The sequence below is a fragment of the Cnephaeus nilssonii genome (genome assembly GCF_951640355.1).
Source record: "Cnephaeus nilssonii genome assembly, chromosome: 8".
Classification (NCBI taxonomy): domain Eukaryota; kingdom Metazoa; phylum Chordata; class Mammalia; order Chiroptera; family Vespertilionidae; genus Cnephaeus; species Cnephaeus nilssonii.
In genome coordinates, this window is record NC_137079.1 from 9638686 (window position 1) to 9661096 (window position 22411).

Here is a 22411-nt window from a genome sequence, read left to right on the forward strand (position 1 = left end):
CTGGTTGCGCAAGGAAGCATCAGGAGGCTAGGCGCCCAGCCAGGGAAAAACTAACCCCCAAACCGAACTTCAAACCCGGTGCCCCTTTACTTCCATTCTAAAACATACCGCTCCCTCCTTAAGGGAGATCAGCCCACCGCAGCCCCAGTGCGCCTCTCCATCCTGAAATTGCCCTCAATTGCACCCCATTCTCCCCCCCACGCCACCCAAGTGCCTTCATTTCTCAGCACACTCTGCCTGCAGCATCTGTGTTCCCGTGCGCACTACGTAGGCGTCTGTCTGCACAATGACAACCCGAGGGCGCTGTCCTCCCAGCCTGGGAACCTCAAACCCGGTCCCCAAGGGGGCAGGGCGGTCCCTGCGCGGGAAGTCCAGCTTTCTGGCTCCTGGGCTGGTGCCTACAGGTTGCCAGAGGAGGGAGAGGCGATTGGGCCTGGCGCCACCCCTCCCCCACCCTCCCGGCCCGCCGCGCCCGCCCCCGGGAATTGCGGGACTCCTCCCAGGGCCCCACACTTGAACTGCAGGGGCTGGACCACCCCCTGGACCTAAGCTCCCTGCTCCAAGGTTCTGGGCCTCAGTCCTCGCGGGGAGCCGACCGCTGGCGCGATGGTGACCGTCTGGCTGGTGCCTGTCGGGCAGAAGCTGCTGCTCTGGGGCGCGCTCAGCGCCCTCACCCTGGCGGGCGCCACCCTCATCCTGAGCTTCCTGCAGATGATGGCGAGCTATGCGCATAACTGGCTGCAAATGAGGCCCATCCCCAGCATTTCGGGCGCCTACCCCTTTGTGGGACACGCCCTGCTCCAGAAGTCTGGAGGGAAAGGTAAGGGACTTGGTGCCCAGGCCGGCCCCATCCCCGCCACGGGCTGTTGGGCCCCTTGCAGGGAACCCAGGCGCGGGAGCACCTCCTGAGCACCACCTGCTTACCCTCCTGGAGCACCGGACTGGAGATGCAGACTGCTGGGTGAGGGGCGCCTCTGTCACCCCCTGGATAATGGGTTCCCAGTTATCTCCAGTTTTCATTACATATGAGTGCAGTGTTTCTAAACTCCTGTCTTTCTGTCTTTTGTCTTCTCATTTTCCCACCCCCTTGCTGCTGCTATCTTAGACCACCACCTGTAGCCTTAGCCAGCTTGGCTCAGTGGATAGAGCTTTGGCCTGCAGACTGAAGGGTCTGGGGTTTGATTCCAGTCAAGGACATTTGCCTGGGTTGCAGGTTCCATCCTCAGTGGGGGCGTGCAGGAGGCAGCTGATCAATGATTGTCTCTCATCATTGATGTTTCTATCTCTCTCTCTCCCTCTCCCTTCCTCTCTGAAATCAATAAAAATACATTTAATAAGAAAAACAACAAAAAACACTGCCTGTTTTTTCTTCTCTCTTTACTGTTAAAGTCCTAAAAGCAGACACAAGTTATAACTTAATCTTTCTCTCTCTCTCTCTCTCTCTCTCTCTCTCTCTCTCTCTCTCTCTCTCTCAAAGAAGGTATGAAAAATGCACTTGAGAACAGAGCCTCTCCCTCCAGAAATCACAAGACTTCACCACAACCTTCATTCCTCCTTGGCCCATCACAATGAATTATGATGCTTTTCATCAAGGCCTGCCCCAAAAGTCATACAGCAAGTTCCAGAAATCTTATTTGTTAAAGAGTGAATTGTTTTTTTTTTAATTGAAATCATCTTTTGAAGAGATAGCTTTACGTTATGTTATGACAGGGGTAGAGGGATCACTTTAAGTTAGAAAGCTCTTAAAAGTCCCTGATGTTTGCATCCCCCATGAGGGAGGGTGAGTTAGATCTTAGCACTTCATCTTCATGGCTGTATAAATTGAGATACCCAGAACTAAAAAGATTTGCCCCAAATGAAATATTTTTAAATGAACCCAGAACTAGAATCCAATCAGCCCTCAGCTTAATTGAAGAAGTTTTATAGACTGAACATCAATTCCAAAGCTTAAAGGATTATTTCTTTTCCACTTTTCTTTCTCCAAATAAAAATAATGCTGTCATTTCAACTTCACAGGAATACATGAGGCCTCATGGGAGGGTGTGGCCAAAGTGTAGAAAATGTTTCTGGCTGAAGAAATCCAAGTAAACTTTTAACCAACCAAACATCAATGTGACTAATGTTGCAAGTGATGCAGCAAATTTTGATATATGAAAACTACCTTTGTAAAAATCATCATGGCGAACACTAAAGGCAGAGCTAATCTTCCCTTCTACCCAAAGGCTTTATAATATTAAAAAATAATGGTGTAGAAATATAGACCCCTCCTCCCCAACAGGAAACAATATACTTAAGAAATCTCATCATAGTTTTTTGGGGGAATTTTTAGAAGAATTGAAATCTCCGGTGAATAAGATCCATTTCAAAACAAACTGTGAGTTACTGGATTATTTACAGTAATTCTCCTTATAGTTACTTCCGGAGAGGAGAGAGTGATAACACATTATCTTTCTCACGGGGACTTTTTAATGCTTCAACAACTACAGGATCTGGGCAGGAGACCAACCGTTGGTCCCTTTCTGCTTCTAACCAAATTGCTTGACTTTTCAAGTTGTTTAAAACTCTTTAAGTTAGCGTGTGTTACCCTTTACCTGTAAACGTCACTATATTGTAGTCACTTTGAGGATTAAATTTAATACATGCATTTTCTAGACCCTTGTCCAGAACTTGGTTTGAGTCAATATTTTCATTGTCAATCATGCACTTATTTGAGGCCCTCCTTTGTGCCCAGCATTGAGCTCAGCAAAATTGGGTAGAGCAAATGTAAAGGTGTATTCCCCATCCTCAATACCCTTGTGTCTTATACAAGAGGCTGTGCCTTTCATTGTGTGGCTACCCTCTGCATTCTGGCCTCAGAAGTCTCACCTGGAGAATTGCAACTGACTCCCAACTGGGCTGTTGAACTCTATCTTTTGCTTTTCCAGTCCTTTTTGTCAACACCTGTCTTCCCCAGCTGCTCCCTGCTATGGGGCCCACCGGAGGCCTTCAAACCACGGATTTTGATTTCCCTGTCTCCTCTGTCAGACCAGACCAAGGCAGTGGTTCTGGCCATGCTACATATGTTTTGACACTGTTGATGTGACCTAGCTCCTTTCACAGCAGTTTAGCCACTGGTTTAACTGGAAGGCATTTTGAGTCGGCGTGATGTAATGGGGAAGATGGCACATTGTGTGTGTGGGTGCCTGGGGTACAAAGCCAGGCCTGCATTTACCAGCGCTGTGATATTGTGCAACTACTCAGCTGAGCACAACTTCCTCAGTTGTTCACTAACTTCTGTAATAGTGTTTCTCGTCTGACTGTGGTGAGGCATAAAAGACATAAGGCATCGGAAACCCTTAGCTCTGCTCTGATGTTTAATTACCTTCCACAGCAAATAAATATGACTGAATGAATGTTAGTCATTTTAGAAGATTCATTATTGGGTTTTGAGGTGCCCAAATGTGCAAACGCTTTAAACAATTATTACTGTTTCTTCAGTGTCACGTGCAATGCACATCCTGCACTTTAGCCTCTCTCCCGCTGCACTTTGAGCAGCTTGCCCTGAAGCCCAGGGGTGGGGCAGCTGAGGGAGGGGAGAAGGAGCAGGGGTAGTTGAGTATGTGAACATGTATTGGCATGAAAAAGAGCTGGAAAGTCTAATAATTGCTTTTTTATTCCATGCCAATCTGTCCATGGGGCCCAAACTCCCATTTAAAACAACCCGTCAAAACCTCAGGTGCCATCTGTATTAGTGGCCTCACAGTGCTGTGGGCATTAGTCCTGCTGCTGTCAAGGGGCATTCCCTTTGCCTAGAAAAGCCTGGATACCACATGCCTCCCAGCCAGTCTGCTCTCCTTATCCCTCCCTCCCTGGATTTAGCCAGCAATCTCAGGAGAGGCCTCATTTCCCAACCTAATTAGAAAGCCAGTCCTCCCGTGACCTCATGTTGTTTGACTTGGGCTCAGTCTAACCTTTGCCACGTCTTTTCTCTGAGGGCTGGACCCTGTACCCCAATCCTTTAGTCACTGTATCCTGCCACTCAACTCCCACTCCCGAGCCGCACTCGCCAATTTAATGTTTCCTGAGCTGACCCAGAGTTTGGTAATTGTTTGAGCTTTCTGAATGCTGGGCTGCATTCCCCAGATGAGGCCTCAGGGATTTCAATACAGAAAGGGTTAACTCCCAAATTTCCTCACTACTTCAGTGTTGTTGGGATTACTGGTCACCATTTCCCCACACCCAATATAAGGACCAGCCATAAATCAGGACCAGGGCCCCTAACACTGGCTGCATGGAACCCCAGTCTTTTTCCCACCCCAGAAGCTTTTTGTGGCCTAGGAATACCAAGTTGTCCACAGATCCCACACACCTCAGTGTTATCATCCTAAAATATAACTTTGTGGTTCTAGTACTCCTCAGGAACTTTCAGATATTGCCTAGAGACTATAAAAGAAAATCCAACTTCTTTAGCCTTCCAACACTCCAAGCTTATCTATCAATGTTATCATCCCCATCCTGTGCTCTGGCTAAACCTATAGGCAATTTTCATACCTCCCTCCCTATGCTCTGCTATTTCTGCTGCTTGGTTGCCCTAACTTCCTTTTTCTTCCTATAAAAAGCCAAATCATTCTTTTATGCTCAAATGCCATCTCTTTCTTGGAATTTCTCCAGTCCTTTCAATGAAAATCGATAACTCCTCAAACTTAACCTTCTAATTTAGCACCCATTTCATTTGACCTGATATTGTGATTAGTACCACAGTGACCATCTCCTATGATTATAAATTCCTTGAGATAGGGATCTGGTCCTTTGGCGGTGCATGTTCCTTGCCTGTGGAATCCATGACTCAATTCAAAATCTCACCTGGCATATAGTAGTTGTACTGCCTTGTGTTATGTTCTTCAATATTAATCTTTTCTAATCTGTAATCATTTATCAGTCTTTCCATACACATCAAGACATTGACACATTTTCTGAGACAGTTATTTTGTAAAATCTCTCTCAGTTTGGATTTGTCTGTTGTTGAGCATGTTGATGAGTGAGATGTTGTGTTTTCAAGAAGTAAGGTACTTCCGTCATATTCATTCTTACATTTAGACATGTCATAGGAAACTGATTTGATTGATTACCAAATATCCCTATCTAATCTCTACCTTTTCTTCAGTGCTTCTCAGTAATTCTTTTTAGCTTAATGATTCTTTCTGATATTAACTACTAGAGGCCCAGTGCCAGAAATTTGTGCACGGGGGTGGAGGGGTGTCCCTCAGCCCAGCCTGCACCCTCTCCAATCTGGAACCCCTCAAGGGATGTCCGATTGCCCGTTTAAACAGGCTGTTCGACATCCCTCTCACAATCCAGGACTGCTGGCTCCCAACCGCTTGCCTGCCTGCTTTCCTAATTGCCCCTAACTGCTTCTGCCTGCCAGCCTGATCACCCCTAAACACTCACCTGCCAGCCTGATTGATGCCTAACTGCTCCCCTGCCGACCTGGTCACCCCTAACTGCCCTCCCCTGCCTGCCTTATCGCCCCTAACTGCTCTCCCCTTCTGGTCTGTTCCCCCCACCAACTGACCTCCCCTGCAGGCCTGGGTCCCCCCAACTGCCCTTCCCTGTAGGCCCAGTCGCCCCCAACTTCCGTCCCCTGAAGGCCTGGTCACACCCAACTTCCCTTCTCTGCCAGCCTGGTCACCCCTAACTGCCCTCCCCTGCAGTCTTGATTGCCCCCAACTGCCCTCTCTTGCAGGCCTGGTCCCCCCCAACTGCCCTTCCCTGTAGGCCCAGTCGCCCCCAACTTCCGTCCCCTGAAGGCCTGGTCACACCCAACTTCCCTTCTCTGCCAGCCTGGTCACCCCTAACTGCCCTCCCCTGCAGGCTTGATTGCCCCCAACTGCCCTCCCTTGCAGTCCTGGTCCTTCCCAACTGCCCTCCCCTGCTGGCCAGCTTGTGGCAGCCATCTTTTGTCCACATGGGGGCAGCCATCTTGTGTGTTGGAGTGACAGACAATTTGCATATTATGCTTTTATTAGATAGGATCGAGGCCTGGTGCACGGGTGGGGGCCACCTATTTTGACCTGAAGAGTGTCCTTGATCTGGGTGGGGGTTCCCTTGGGGCATGGGGAAGCCTGAGCGAGGGGCCTGTGGTGGTTTGCAAGCTGGCCACGCCCTTCAGCAACCCAAGCATAGGCTGGAAGCAGGTATCTGGGATTTATTTATCTTCTATAATTGAAACTTTGTAGCCTTGAGCGGAGGCCAGGGCCGTTCAGGCTGGGTGGGAAGCTTGGCTCCCTCCATTGCTGGGGGCAACCCAAGCCTCCTGCTCACTTCAGCTCCATGGCGGCCACCATCTTAGTTGGGTTAATTTGCATACTCACTCTGATTGGCTGGTGGGCGTAGCGGAGTAATGGTCAATTTGCATGTTTCTCTTTTATTAGTGTAGATGACATTTCTTCCACATTTTTGTTACATTCCCAAACAAAATATTTCCTATATCCAAGGAAATGTAGGCATAGCCTATTATTTATATACTAGTGGCACAGTGCATGAAATTCATGCACGGGGGCAGGGGTGTCCCTCAACCCAGCCTGCACCCTCTCCAATCTGGGACCCCTCAGGGGATGTCCGACTGCCTGCAAAATCTAGCCTAAACCGACAGTCGGACATCCCTTTCACAATCTGAGACTGACCGCTGGCTCCTAACCATTCGCCTACCTGCCTGCCTGATTGCCCCTAACTGCTTCTGCCTGCCAGCCTGATTGTCCCCTAACCGCTCCCCTGCTGGCTTGATTGACTCCTAACTGCTCCCCTGCTGGCCTGATCACCCCCAACTGCTCTCCCGTGCCAGCCCAATCATCCACAACTGCCCTTCCCTGCCAGCCCAATAGTCCACAACTGCCCAACCCTGCCGGTCTGATGGCCCACAACTGCCCTACCCTGCCGGCCTGATTGCCCCCAATTGCCCTCCCCTGTTGGCCTGATTGCCCACAACTGCTCTCCTCTGCCATGACCCACCTCCTCCACTGGAATTGGCTTCCTCCGTGCTGCATGGAGCTGCAGGACCCCTAGGCCTCACCTCACAGACTGGCCGCCAGGTCCTGCCTCAGCTGTGCATGTGGCCATCTAGTGACGGACATCTTGTGTCGGCCATCTTTGTGGTGGCCATCTTGTGGCAGCCATATTTTGGTGGCCATCTTTTGGCAGGCATCTTGTGATTATGTTGCACATGCGGGCTACCAAGGCTTTTATTAGTATAGACTAGAGGCCCAGTGTACAAAATTCGTGCATGAGTAGGGTCCCTAGCAGCTGCCAGCCATGGGCTGGGGCCTTCCTTCATTCTGCACTGCCCCCTAGTGATCAGAACATGTCATAGCAAGCAATGGACCTCCCAGTTGGTCGAACTCCCGAGGAGACACTTTGCATATTAGTCTTGTATATATATAGATATTATGTTTCTCTTCTACTAACAAAATATTTTTTAATCTTCCTCCAGCTTACTTTTTATTCTTCAACTTCAGAATAATAAAACTTCCCTTTGTTATAAACTTTTATTTATTCAAATAATATTAGAACTATAGGAAAGTTATAAAAATAATATAATGTTTGCATATGCCATACACCCAGCAAGCCTCCTCTGATGGTATTATTTTACAGAATTAGTATCATTATCAAAACTAGAAAATTATTATTTGTCTAATGTTCTTAACAATACTCCAGCCCTTATTTGCATTTTACAACATATCCTAGTGTTCTTTTTCTGTTCAATGACTCAATTCAAAATCTCACCTGGTATATAGTAGTTGTGCTTCCTTGTGTTATGTTCTTCAATATTAATCGTTTCTAATCTGTGATCATTTATCAGTCTTTCCATACACATCAAGACCTTGACACATTTTCTAAGACAGGTATTGTGTAGAATCACTCTCAGTTTGGATTTGCCTGTTGCTTTTTCAGAGTTTCATTGGGGTTATGCATTTTTGGCAAGAACACCGTATGTGATGTTGAAAGCTTTCCCTCTAAGATCAGGAAGACAAGGATGCTCACTCTCACCATTTTATTCAACATAGTATTATAGGTCCCAGTCAGAACATTTAGGCAAGAAAAAGAATGCAGATGGCATGATTGTTCATATAGGAAACCCTATTTACACCACCCCGCCCCCCAAAAGTTAGAATTAATAACTAAATTTAGTAAAGTTGCAGGATCTAGATTCAATATACAAAATTCACTTGGATTTCTTTATGCTAACAATGGACTATCAGGAAGAGAAATTAAGGAAACAGTACAATTTACAATTGCATCAAAAGGAATGAAACACCTAGGAATAAATTTAACCAAAAAGGTGAAAGTCCTGTACACTGACAAATATAAGATATTGACTAGAGAAGTGATACAAACTAATTCTGTCATTACTTATTCTGTTGCACAAGTTGTTCCAGTTTGGAGTATTAGGAGCTTTTCAGGTTGGCTGCATGGTGTTTCAACATGGCCCCATAATTTTTTGAGTACTTCCTTATTTTCTGGCACCATAATATATTCCACACTTCTGGTATTTTTCTCTGCCTCAGCCCTAAAATCAATGACTTCTCCAAGGAGAATTGGTTTATTTTATTGTAGGACAGTATTTAGAAAAACTGAGATCTGGTACCTGTACTAGAAATGGGAGCCAACCTGGGAAGTTATATTACCAGAAATCTTATTTAAAATATCAGAAAAGACGTCAGAGGAAAATCACATTTAAGATGACACTTGAAGAATAAGTATGTGTTATTAGACAAAAAGCAGTAAGCATAAGAGTTTCCTACAAAGGCAAGAGGTTCTATAGAGTCACTGAGACATTTGAGAAGTTGAAGGATTAGTAAAACAGAAGAGTATTTTTAATTATTTTTTTCTTGAGGTAACATTGGTTAATAACATTATCAAGATTTCAGGTATACAATAGTTTAATTTAATGTCTGTATACTCTTTTGGGTGCTCACAACCAAACGTCTAGTTTCCATATATTACCACTTGTTTAACCCCATTTACCTACTTTGCCCTCTCTCCACTCTCCTTCTTCTCTGTAACCACTATTCTGTATCCTTGAATTTGTTTTTGTTTTGTTATATTTGTTCATTTGTTACTTTTTTGTTTTATATTTTATATATGAGTTTAATCAGTCTGTTTTTGTCCTTGTCTGTCTGACTTATTTCACTTAGTATAATACCCTTAAGATCCATTCATGTTATCACAAATGACAATATTTAATCATATATATATATATATATATATATATATATATATATATATATATATTATTGATTTCACAGTAGAAAGAATGGTGGGGGAGATAGATTAACATCAGTGATGAGAGAGAATCATCGACTGGCTGCCTTATGCATGCCCCACACTGGGGTTGAGCCTGCAACCCGGGCATATGGCCTGAACGAGTCAATGCTCAACCACCGAGCCATGCCAGCTGGGCCATTATTATCACATCTTCTTTATCCATTCATCCATTGATGGATACCTAAGGTTGCTTCCATATGCTGGCTATTGTAAGTAATGCTGCAATTAACATTGGGGTGCATATATCTTTTTGAATTAGTGTTTTCATGTTCTTCAGATAAATATCCAGAAGAAGAATTGCTGGATCATATAGTAGCTCTCATCTCAATTTGTTGAGGAACTTCAATACTGTTTTAGAGAGGGTGAAAGGGAAGCATCTATCTACCAGGGCTGGAGAGTTGGGACAGGTTTCCCTTTCTATAGAAGCGTAGCCTGAAGCAGGTCAGGAGAAACTGAACAACCTCAGTGTTCTTGGGGAAGGCATGTCATAAGGCTCACCAGAAATATCCACAGTGCTTGGCATTTCTCAGTTAACCAGGTTGTTGCACATACATCATTCATATTTAAATTAGCCTCATAATTCATGCATTAATAATTTAGTAAGGACAACTCTGAGCTTTAGCTTCAATATGTGAAAGATCTGGGAGATACTGAGTAAGTTGCCCAAAGTAAAAAGAGTAAAAAAAACCCCAAAAAGACACAGTAAGGAACTTATTTAAAATTAAATATTCTCTCCTAGAGTTTTTCCAGCAGCTGATTCATTACACTGGACAAAACAGACATGTGCCAATGCTAAAACTCTGGCTTGGTACAGTACCGGTAATAGCCATGTATAAGGCCGAAACTATAGAGGTGAGTTGATGGTGACTGTGATCAATGTTTCACTGTATAATTTATGGTGTGAGAATTTCATCAGAATAAACAACAAATATGTGTCCTTATATTTAATTCAATTCAATGCAATGAAGTTTCCATTAAATATCTAAAACTGTGAAGGTGCCATTTAATGCTTTCCAGATACAGTCAGTTCTGGGAAGAGTAGCAGCTTCTACATGTCTATACACATTTGGTATCAAGTAATATATTTGTCCTCCTTTTTTGGGAAGTCTTCAGTTGAACAGAAGCATAAATAGATTATTCTACAAGGTGAGCTCATATCATCTGCCAGGCACTGTTTTAAGATTACAAAAAATATAAGACTAATAAAATATAAGTGTTTCATTTAAGATGCTCAGAGTATCCATTATATTTTTATTATTTCAAGTTAAGTTTTTAAAGAGAACATTAATCTGATATTGATGGGGAAGATGTTGTTAATTCACGCTATTGAAATTACTCCTAAAAATGTTTATCTTTCTTTTACTTATTATCATGACATTGGGAGTATGATCTTACGATTTAATGATAAATGATTTGGTACAGGAAGTAAAAATGGGATAAACAGACCTTCTCTTCATGGAGCAAAATTAACAGCAGAATTTCCTAGGGTTGTTGGGCTTGGATACATCGTTCTTACTCATTGTGTAAAACTCTTAGAGTGTCTCTGGTACCACACTGAAGAATCTACTGGCCCAGAGGAGACAGTGAGAGGGCCACATGTGGGGTTTCAGCCATTGCTGGCCTAGTATAGTGGGCTTAGTATATGTGGATAGAGATCTGTCCAAAGCAGGAAACTGCAGCAAGAAGCCGGAGAAGCATTTTGTGCATATGCTCATCTCTTCTGCTTTACTTTGGCTCCAGGCAACCTAACTATACCCATGATTCCCAGTGCTACTTATACCCTGGAGACATTCAAATGTGTACCTAGTGTAAGCCTTAATCCTGAGCTGCATACCTGCTTCAGACTATGGCAACTTGAATGCCTCCAAATCAACATACCTGATCATGAACTTGTGATTTCAGTCTCCCTAAATGTGATCATCCTTTGATTCACCCACTTTCCCTTCCCTCACTCCTACCCTCAATAAACAACTTCACTTCGCTCCTAATTCATGGCAGGAGTCAGGGAATTCTCTTGTACATTTTCCTTTCAGTCAACTCCAGCTAGTCTCCAAGAGTGAGTGACAGTTGTATGCTCCAAACTCTAATTGAATTTCTTTGAGTCATAGTAATGAAAACGAACCACAATGAAGTAATTGTTATGAAATGTTACTTTAGAAAGTAGTTGTGTTCTAGCCCAGTATTCTTATAATTACGGTGGCTTTCATATCTCTGTCTCTCATTATTCTTTTCTCTCTTTCTAAGGTAATTTTAAGCAGCTCAAAGCAAATTGACAAGTCTCATCTGTACAGGTTCATACAACCATGGCTTGGCCTAGGACTTCTTACAAGGTAAGTCAGTGTAAATCGGTAAAGTTGTCTTGTGCGTAACTTATGTCAGGCATTGACATGAGGTAGTTCTCCTATAGCAAGAATGTGCTGTCGGGCAGTAGGGAGAAGCTGAAATGGTTGGGTGATAATGGGCCTCTGAGAGACAGGAACCCAGGGTGTAGAGTAATCTCCAGCCATGGCATTCAATCATGATGATCACCAGTGTTCCAAGGAGGGTAAGAAAGTGCCAATGTATAAAGGGAGTACGGCACAGGGGAGTTCTGAGCAGGGAAATCTTGAAAATCCAATGAAAACGGCAGTCATCCTCAGAGAAGTGAGCGGAGCACAGTAACTTCAGTCCTTGCCCTGCCATCCAGCAACAGGACCCCATGAACTGAGAAAGGGAAAGCAGGGCTTCGGTGGGGACTTTGGAGACTTCAAAGATGTTAGAGATCAAAGTAGACTCATGGAGCTCCTTGATCTTCAGAGGGTTAAGGTTGGCTAAAGGGGGGAAATTTCTAAGTTTTGGAAACTCAGAACTTAGAAATCTAGAAAACTTCTTAAAATTTTCAATTTTGATGAGTGCTCTTTTAAATATTAGTAATATAGAAGGATATCTAAAATATGCCCATTCTGTAACTGTATGTGAATCTCCCCTTGACATTCTGACCAACGCATTTGGGAATCTGTGAATTAAGGAGAATTTGTTGTCTTGACTATGCTTTATTTGTTTTGGATGTTGCTTTTCTCTCCTCTGTAACCATGTCTTGTACTTCTAGTACTGGAAACAAATGGCGCTCTAGGAGAAAACTGTTAACACCCACTTTCCATTTTACCATTCTGGAAGAATTCTTAGATGTCATGAATGAACAAGCCAACATATTGGTTAATAAGCTTGAAAAACATGTTGACGGAGAAAAATTTAACTGCTTTTTTTACATCACTCTTTGTGCCTTAGATATCATCTGTGGTAAGTCTCATTGATTTGTTTCTAGAGCTATGGTGTAACCATAAATGGCCCAAATAGAAAATAACACTTCACTGGGAAGCAAATGAAGGGGTTAGAAAGGACATTGGCTTCCTTGGGGTGGTCCTTCTGCTAAACTGGGCTCCTGAGAAGCAGTGCTCACTGCTAGGGCTTCAAGCAGAGCCCACCTGCCAGGAAGGTCAGAGGGAAGGAGGAGCAGGAACAGGGAGTAGGAGAAACAAAAGGTGCAAGAGTGAAAGGGGAAAGGAACAATTCTAACATATATAAGAATTTATGTCTTTTTTCAAGTGTTTGCCACTGGAAAATAAACAGAAGGCATGTGCATGAATTGAATGGTTGCTTCTCACCCATATTTTGCAGAAACAGCTATGGGCAAGAATATTGATGCTCAGACTAATGATGATTCTGAGTATGTCCGTGCAGTTTATAGGTAAACAGAACCCTTCTAATTATTTTTAAAATGGTTATTGATTCAAGCTTTAAAAAATATCGCTAATAATTTTTTGTCTATGTTGTATCTTTTTCATTGTTTCACAATGAAATATTGCACTACAAATCAACCTAATCATTGAAGCTTGTATTTTAATAGTAGGGGATTTATTGTATAAATTATGGAACACCCAAGCTATGGTATATTTTTAAATGATTATTTTATGATATCTTGATCAATTACATTATGATGCTTATTGATAAAATAAAGATAAAAACAATATTTTTAACATGATAACCACTAGGTGTAAAAAATTATTCATTAAAAAAACTTATAAATATTATTCCAGAATGTTAGCTGTGATTATTGTTTTGTCTTGTGTGCTTCTCTTTCTTGTTTGGTTGTTATTAATTCTCTCTTCCCATATTTTCTGCACTGTGTATTATTTTTTAATTGAAATAGTCATATTTATTTGAAAAATTGCTTGAGATTATTCAACTATTAAAAGGCAGGGCCAGGGTTTGATTTGAGGAGTTCTGTCTTTAAGTCCACTGCCCATTTCATTTTAACACATAGCATACGTGAGGCCAGGTGTACGAAATTCTTGCTCTCGGGGGCGGGGGTCCTCCCCCCCAGATTATAAGACCGCGCAGGCCAGGCCTGGGGATACCACTGGTGCATAATCAAGCCAGGGAGGGATGCGGGAGGTTAGCCAGCCCGGAGGGACTCTGAGAGGGCTCAGGGGCATATCCTGCCCATCTCATTCAGTCTAATCCACCTGACCACAGCAGCAAGCTAACATACAGGATGGACCGTCTGCCCCCTGGTGGTCAGTGCACATCATAGTGAGCAGTTGAGCAGTCTTAGCATATCCTTAGCATATTACGCTTTGATTGATTGAATGGTCGTCTGCATGACCAGACATGCAACATAAAAGGCTTTTATTATATAGCATATAATCTGCCATTCATTACATAAGATACTGACTAGTTTTATAGTGGCCCACAAAACAGAATAACAGGGAGACAAGCATTGAAACAAATAAGTATAAACTTACAACCCATAATAATTGCCTACAAAGAGAAATAAAATTGATATTCGAGAAGAAAACAGCAATAGGGCCCACAGATTGCGTGACCAGAAAAGGCCACTCTGCAGAATTGGCCTGAAGCTGCTCTCAAAGGAGGAGATCATGTCTAGGTCTTTCTGCTCCATCACTGGAAATGTTGAGGGAGCGACTCGGGACAGGGATGTGACAGAGGGGCACTTTACTGCAGAAGAGGACAGCCAGAGGAGTGATCAAGGAAATGTGTGGACATTAAACAGGCAGATTTCATCCCACCCTGTGGTATAAGAGCTACAGACAGCTCGGGGCGGTCCGGAACTCTTCCCGGAGAAATAGAAGGAGAGATCAGGTGGCCATCTAGTAAGGATGTTTTGTAATGGATTCTTCATTCCTCTAAAGGACCCATTTAATTCTTAAGCTTCCTTGGGTGTGTAATAACCCATGCCTTCATTGTTGAGCATTGAGCATAGAGCTCTTAGTAGCTGCTAAGACGAATTATCACCGTTGCCAGATATTACCCTCATTGAGACCAGGCACCAAATAGGTACTCAAGCAGTGCCCATTTTTGATATATCAGCTGATACATTTGCACCCTGTTTATAGGATGACTGATTTGCTACATCAAAGAATGAGGACGATTTGGTTCTGGCATGACGTTTTGTACCTTTTGTTTAAAGAAGGAAGGGACCACAAAAGGAACCTAAAGATCTTACATAATTTTACCACCAATGTAAGTCCTCATTTTATTTTATTGTGGTCAAACATACATAACATAAAATTTATCATAATAGCCATTTTAAGTGTACCATTCAGTGGCATTAGGCACATTAACAATGTTGTGCAACCCCTACCACTATCACTTTCTAGAACTTTTATAAGTGCATGACTCCTATGTTTGTTAACATACCCAGTCATTAATGTTCCCTCCTTGGGGAGGTTAGTCTACTGGGGGAGATTGTCTATAAATAAATAATTACAAAATGTGATATGAGCTATGATAGTTTATTAACAAACTGGGTGCTATGCTAAGAGAATAAAGACACAGGGATCTGTGTTATAAGAATCTTCTGAAAAATGTTTGGATTAAGCAATGGTTTTCAAAGACAAAGGGCATTTATAGCAGTATCTTAAACTGGAAAAGGAAATTAACTAGATATTACTATTTAATTTTTAATGACAAGGAAAAAGTAATGTTCTGGATATAGTCTGTCTTTGTGTTAAATGTATGTTTATGGAAAGGCAAACTTTAATTGAAAACATGCATTATAATTTAAATGTCCTGATTAAAGTGCCGAAGTAATTATATTTATCCTTTGCTGTAAATTTTAGTTTAAAATATGATGGCATTGCTTCCTGACAGTGAGGTACTGCCTCCACCAACTGATCAAGTGGTAGAGTCCCTAGATGTTAGATGAATGAGATGTGGGAGTGAGCTGCCCTCAGTGGAGTATAGCATAATTGCCTGGCAAGAGGTGAACGGTGAACAGTTTGTATTTTATAGGTACAATTACACTTGTCTTCAAATTTCATGCTTTAATATAAATATCAATAATGAATGAATTCCAGATTGGATGGATAATATCAAAAATTGCATACTAAGTGCCAGGCACCAGGGGTTCCACCAAGAATCAAAGAGAGGACATGGTGCTTATCTTAACGGAACTTGGGATCTGTTCATTCAAAGCAGAAGCAGGTTTGGACGATTGCCTGAAAGGAGGAGAAAGTTGAAATGTGTAACCAAATTAAGCTCAGGGGCTTTCATTCATTTACTCATTCAGCGCATACCTCATGGACATTTCTAAAATGCCAAGCAGTGTTCTAAAGGTTGAAAACATATCAATGAATAAAGACAAATTGGCTGCTACATTGAAGTTGGAGGAGAAAGTCACTAAATAACAAATACAATGCCAGGTGGGAAGTGAAATGGAAAAGAGGTAAAGCGGGCTGAGGAAGAGAGTGAGTGCCAGGGACTAGGGTAGCAGTGACCCTGACAGTGTGACAGTGGGCAGCGGAGATCTAAAACTAGGGAGGAAGCTAGTCATGCTGGCTTCTGAGGCAAGAGCATTCCAGGCAGAAGGAGAGGCAAGCATACAGGGTGATTCTTTTCTCCAATACAACACGTCATTAGAGTGATCTATAATTAGTCTATTACATAATGATTGTGTTCTCTCCACCACCCAACTTTTTCTCATGAGCTCTTCCAACTCGCTGGGGCCCTATTCAGGAGACTACTACTCTATTCCCATGTTGGAAAGGCTGCAAAAATAGTCCTTGGAAATGATGTATTTGCCTGACATTAAATTTGTTTTTAAAAATCTTATCAAATAATGCCCTAAAAATGTTCACAGAAAGCTTTAGTATATTTTCACAAAAAACTAAGTTCCTGTTGAGTGAGACAGAACAAGAAAGGCTTAGAAAAAAATCAGTTAAAGAAGCTGGTATATTTTCACAGGAAAATGGACCATTAGGCCTTATCAAATTCTATACAAAAGCATGTGATCATTTAAATCATACAGGTCATCAATGAACGGGCCAATGAAATAAAGAGAGAAAAAGAACGTAAAAGTGATGACAAGGGCACGACCCCCTCCAATAGAAAACGCAAGGCTTTCCTCGACTTGCTTTTAAATGTGGTGGATGATGAAGGGAACAAGCTAAGCCATGAGGCTATTCGAGAAGAAGTGGACACTTTCATGTTTGAGGTATTTTGCATTGTCATGTAAGTCTCATGTACCATCATTAAACAAATTACAGTTCCTGTTACATAACAAGAAAATGTTTTGTTTTTAATCTTGGGAGTTAAAAATTCAAAGGATGAAGAAATAGCCAGCACTAATACTTAGAGTTGTGTAAGCATTTAATAGTCAAATTAGAAATAACATGAAAAAGCAAGAATTATTTGTAGCCACCTTTTAAAATATGTTGGGATCCTTGGTATAAGGGATGATCTGTTCTCAATTTATTTTTAACTTAAAAAGATAATCAATTTATAGGAATTCTTTTAAAAAGTTTTTAGCATTTTGAAGTAGCTTGTTATAACTGATGAAGAGTCATTATATTGTAGCTAGAATTACAAAGTTTAACCTTTTGCACTCGGATGTCGAGTGTGACTCGACATGGTTAGCATTGGTAGCAGCTCGAGAAAAAAGCAAGCGAGTGCAAAGGGTTAAGACCCAAATTAAATACCAAATCAACTTTCTTCTTTCAAAAAGCTGTAGACTTGTATGGTTTTTTTTTTTTCTTCCCAACACCAGGGAAGTTTTCTGTCATTATTTCTTCAAACAGGTTTTCTATTCCTTGCTCCGCCTCCTCTCCTTCTGGCACCCCTATTATGTGGATGTTGTTTCTTTCTTGATGTGCCAAACCTCCCTTAGGCTCTCCTCCTGCTTTTTAAAGTTTTCTTTCCAGTTGCTGCTGTGTGTGTGTGTGTGTGTGTGTGTGTGTGTGTGTGTGTGTGTGTGTTTCTACCTTGTCTTCTAATTCTCTGACGTGGTCCTCAGCCTCTTCTAGTCTGCTGTTGAAGCTTTCCATTATGTTCTTTATTGCAGCTAGGTCATTCTTCATTTCCTCTTGATTCCTTTTCATGTTGGTGACATTGTTATTCAGCTTCCTATATTCTAATATATTTGTGTGTATTTTTCATCCAGACGTTTGAGCATCCTTATAACCATTACTCTGAATTTTTTCTCTGATCAGTTACTTGCCTCCATCTCATTTAATTCCCTTTCTGGTGATTCCTTTTTTTTCTTTCCTTTGGGGATTGTCTTTATGTCTCCCCATTTTTTTGCTGTAATGTTTTAATGGTTTCTATGTCTTAGATCCAACTGCTTTGCTACCCAGGTGTTTTTGGGGGTGGTGCTATGTAGTTGGTGATTTTTGGAACCCAGTGGTGCAGTCTCTCAGATCTCCTGGGCCTGGTGATCTAGCAGAGCCCCCTACTTGAGCTATTTGGGTTCTCTTGATGTAGTGGTGTCATGAATGTTAGTTTCTTATTCGTGAATGACGTCTCATCACAGATTGGCAATGTGACTCACTCCCAGCTTCATTGTGCCAGCTGTTCTCGATGTGATTGTAGTTCCAGCTCTTGTGGAAAGGGTTGCCTGAGGTCTCACTGGTATGTGCCCACTGTGAGTTCCCAGAGTCCATGGGCTTGGGAGGAAGGGATCTCGGGGCCTGAGGCTCAGGTACTGTGACTTTGGCTGGTGTTGTGTCACTCTTGCTGGGATAACGTCACTCTGTAACTTACTATGAGGGTCCCGGAGCCTGTGACTGTGGGATGCGGCTGTCCCATAGTCTGCGGTTGAGGCAGTGGGACTCTGGCCAAAGTGATTTCCCTCTCTGAATCACAAGGGGGTTCAGGAACCAGAAGCTGGGGTTATGGGAATCTCGGAGTCTGTGGCTGAAACAATTCGACCTTGTCTGGGGAGGCGGATCCTCAGTAACTCACCAAGGTGTCCAGAGGTTGGCAACTGGGAAGGAGATGTTGTAGATTCTGATGAGAGACGTGCCCCTTGGTTGGAGAGGCACAGGCCCTGTGGCAGTTCAAAGAGGGGCCCAGGAGCCATCTGCTGGGGCTGTGTTCTCATGGGGCCCACAAGCTGGAGCTACATGATTGTGGTTTGCTGCCAACCTGGGGAGGGAGAAGTCCCAGTTTCTGCTGGGGGAGCTGTGCGCCCTTGGGTGGATATGAGTGCCCAGCGGCGGCTTACAGAGGCACCCAGGAGCTGTCTGCTGGGGTGGCGGGCTCAGGGAGCCCCTGTGCTGGAGCAGTGCTACCGTGGGGACTGGATGCTGGCAACCAGGGTTGTGCCTTGTGGTGACTCAGAGAGGCAACTGGGAGTTGCCTGACGGGGCAGCGGGCTCAGGGGGCCTATGCTCTGGATCAGTGCTACTGTGGTAAGCGAGGTCGGCAGTCAGAGAGGGGGAAGTCTGAGTTTCTGCAGCCAGGGTCTTCTGCCCTTGGTTGGATAAGAGTGCGCCCAGCGGCTGCTCACAGAGGCACCTGGGAGCCACCTGCTGGGGGCCGGACTCAGGGAACCTGTGTGCTGAAACGGTGTGACCTCGGTGTCTGTGGGCAGGCAGCTTGGAAGTGGGAAGTTCGAATTTTTACTGCCGGGTCCCTGTGCCCTTGTTTGGATATGTGCGCACCCAGTGGTGGCTCACAGAGGAACTGGAGACCCCCTCTGCCAGGGCAGCGGACTCAGGGTGTCTGTGCACTGGATCAGCATGCCCACGGTGTCTGGAGGAATCAGCCAGGGAGAGGGAAGTCCACTCACTGCTGCGGGAGCCGTGGGCCCTTGGAGGCAGATGTCCTAGGGTCTGCAGGTCTGTGGGCGAGGCAGCAGGCCTTTGGCTGGTGTGGCTGCAGGGTCGCAGGCCGTGTCCAAGGCCAGTCTGGGGTGGTGCTGAGTTCCTAGAGGAGGCCCGTCTCCCCGTCAAGATGGCGTGGGCTCCCTGCTCGAGCCCCACAGCCCGGGGAGTGCCCACAGCGGTGGTAGGGGCTCCCTGTCCAGGAGAGCCTGGTCTGCCAGCCTCCGGTTCTCCTGCCGGATCTGACTGTCCCTCACTCATTCACACACACACTGCACACGTCCACACACTCCCCTGTCACCTCCTCACTCACTCACACCCTCTCCCTCACCTCCGTCCTGTCAGCCACCATTTCCCAGCTCCTTCTAGTAGAGAATATAACCAGTTTGTGATTCTAAAGAGATTTCTGGTCTTGATATAAAAAAAAAAGACAAATTTAAAAGATTAGATAGTTGTTGCTTTTTTAGGGAGAGAGAGATAGAAACATCAATGATGAGAGAGAATCGTTGATTGGCTGCCTCCTGCATGTGCCCTGACCAGGAATCAAACCATGACCTCCTGGTTCATAGGTCGATGCTGAAGCACTGAACCAGGCTGGCTGGGCTCTCATGGGTTTTCTGTGAAGAATAATTGAGTTCGTTTCTACAAAATGTTTGATATTTTGCCTTAAACTCAGCAAAGTTAAATGGGGCTATTTGTCAACTTCTTGATGTGGAGACTATTGCTCAGAACCACCCATGTGCTCCCTGGTGTCCAGGTAAAGCCGACCGTACAAATGGGGGACAGTGGAGAAGTGCAGATCTGGCCACTTGGCTCAGGAAAGTCACACTTTTATTTCCTCAAAAACAGTCCAGCGCACGAAGTTCCCTTGGAATGCCTCCTGTTAGCCCAGCCCAGCCACTCTCACCAAGTATGTGACTCTGTCCTATTGAAATGTCCCTGTACCAGAGGCGTCCCCTTTGAAGGGATTGTTTCACTGGTTTGTTCCCCACGGAGCTAAAATACTGTATAAAATTAACTTGTTCTGTCTGGGGTCACGTCACAGCTGTCAAATCCAGAGACAATTCAAAATAGAGCTAGCATCCCTAACCTTCTCAATAGAACTCTGCTTTCTAAGCTATTTTTTCCCTCTTACATTGTAGGGCCATGACACAACTGCAGCTGGAATAAACTGGGCCTTGTACCTATTGGGTTGCTATCCAGAAGTCCAGAAAAAAGTGGACAATGAACTGGATGAAGTGTTTGGTACGTATGGCCTCTTCACTGCTTACACAGGAGGTCCCAAGTCACTGAAGCAAATGGCATTCTTGCTCATTAAGGAAGTGCAGTCGGGCCTGTTCTAAAGACACTGTAATAAGCAGGAAGGCTGCCAATTGGGACACCTTCCAGGCCTAATGTCCTTTCCAAACCTCAACCATTTGTTTAAGGGTGTTTGCTGATTGCTTGGCGTGTGACTACACTGGGCAAGAGGCTGGGGCTACACAGATACCTGTCCCTGTGCTCAGGACCTCACTGCTTCATAGGTGAAGCAGTCACTGTGTATAAAGTAACAAGTCATGGCTGTGTGCTTTGACCTTCTATAAACCCATTTTCTTTTTTTAGTTTAAAAAATGTTCCATACAAGAGAAAGTAGACAGGTGTATGTTGGTAAATGCTAACTGTCCACATTCACAGAGACAGTGTAATCTGTGTGCTCAATGTACAGAGAAAGGAGGGAAAATGCTAGAATTCTGTGCACTACTGGGCGGGCTGAGCCTCCAGCCTCCAGCGGAGCAACATAAGCAGAAGGTTTTTCTTTCCCAGGGAGCACAGGGGCATTGATTCCATACAGGGTTTGTTGAGTCAGGAAGGGATAAAAGTTAATTTGGACTTGTGTGCATGCATATACGTCTAACCAATGGACACAGAAACCAGTGGGTGAGGGCATGAGTGGGGGCGTATGGGTGCAATGGGGGGATAAGGACACATATGTAATACCTTAATCAATAAAGAAAAATAAATAAATAAAAATCAATGGAAAGAATAAAAATACTTTTAAAAGTAAAAAAAAAAAAGTGAATTTGGAACAGAAAGCGTTAGAGATTCTTGTCCACTATATTGGTATTTCCCCCAAATAAGTTGAGAACCAGGATGTAAGGGAGAAAAAAGACTTCAAGAGCAGAATGACTGAGCCTAAGAGTAAAACAAAACAAAAAAATCCCATACTGTAACTTGCTCCCAGTGACTGGAGGAAACTTTTAAAAAGAAGGTTGGAGTCCATCAGTGTTCCTTAGTCATCTTCTCCTTCATCCTCATCAGCTTCTTCGTTGGTAGCTTTCAGTCCTCTCCCTCTCCCCTTCCATCATCTTCTTCTCCTTCTCCTTTTTCATCTTCCATATCAGGAAGCAAGTAGTAATGAATTGGATTTTAGCAAACACCACCTTGGATGATCTCTCCCACCTTATCTGCACCTGCATCAGAATGGCCATAAACCAGATTTTTGGTTCTCAGCCTCTTCCTGCTGGCTTTATCCTGCAGTGGATTTGAACATTTCATCAAATCCTTTCCAGATATTTCAGTGGACTTTGAAAATGCATCACGGCTTGCACTCAGATGAAATTCTTTGGGTGCACTTACTTTCCAAGGAAGGGTTTTCATGGAAATGAAAAGCTGTTCTGTGACCTGATTTATTACTTTTCAATTCTGTGCTTCAACTCTGGTTAAATAACACAGTGCCTTCCCATCCATCTCCCCAAGCAGTGCAGGCATAGAGATGGTTGCCAATGTTGTTACTCGGAAACTTGGGATTTGGGCCATCAATTCCTACCTCTTCTGAAAAACAATGGTTGGCAGAATTGGTTATAGGTTGACCTTCAGAATCTCCTCACTGGCTTGTTCACTGAGTTGGTCTGTCTCATTTTTATCTTTCTCAATATGTTCGGTTGCTTCCTGCTGTGTTTTTTCTCTCATTGGGAAGACCAAGAAGCCATTTGGATTTCTTTTTGAGGAGGGAATGGAGGGCGTTTGGG

The 22411-nt window shown here is 43.7% G+C and overlaps 1 protein-coding gene across 1 annotated transcript in view; it reads left to right on the forward strand.

Moving 5' to 3' along the window:
- LOC307104099 (cytochrome P450 4V2-like) overlaps nt 1-22411 on the forward strand; it is a gene marked incomplete at its 3' end in the record, with an annotated part of 68372 nt that overhangs the window by 43383 nt on the left and 2578 nt on the right. The window contains exons 1-8 of the mRNA XM_079778736.1: nt 592-820; nt 10040-10152; nt 11545-11630; nt 12389-12579; nt 12958-13027; nt 14697-14823; nt 16610-16795; nt 20546-20648. Of these exons, the coding sequence (XP_079634862.1) occupies nt 607-820; nt 10040-10152; nt 11545-11630; nt 12389-12579; nt 12958-13027; nt 14697-14823; nt 16610-16795; nt 20546-20648 (1090 nt within the window). The 5' untranslated portion in view covers nt 592-606. Of the gene's footprint in view, nt 821-10039; nt 10153-11544; nt 11631-12388; nt 12580-12957; nt 13028-14696; nt 14824-16609; nt 16796-20545; nt 20649-22411 lie in introns of the transcript that reaches the window.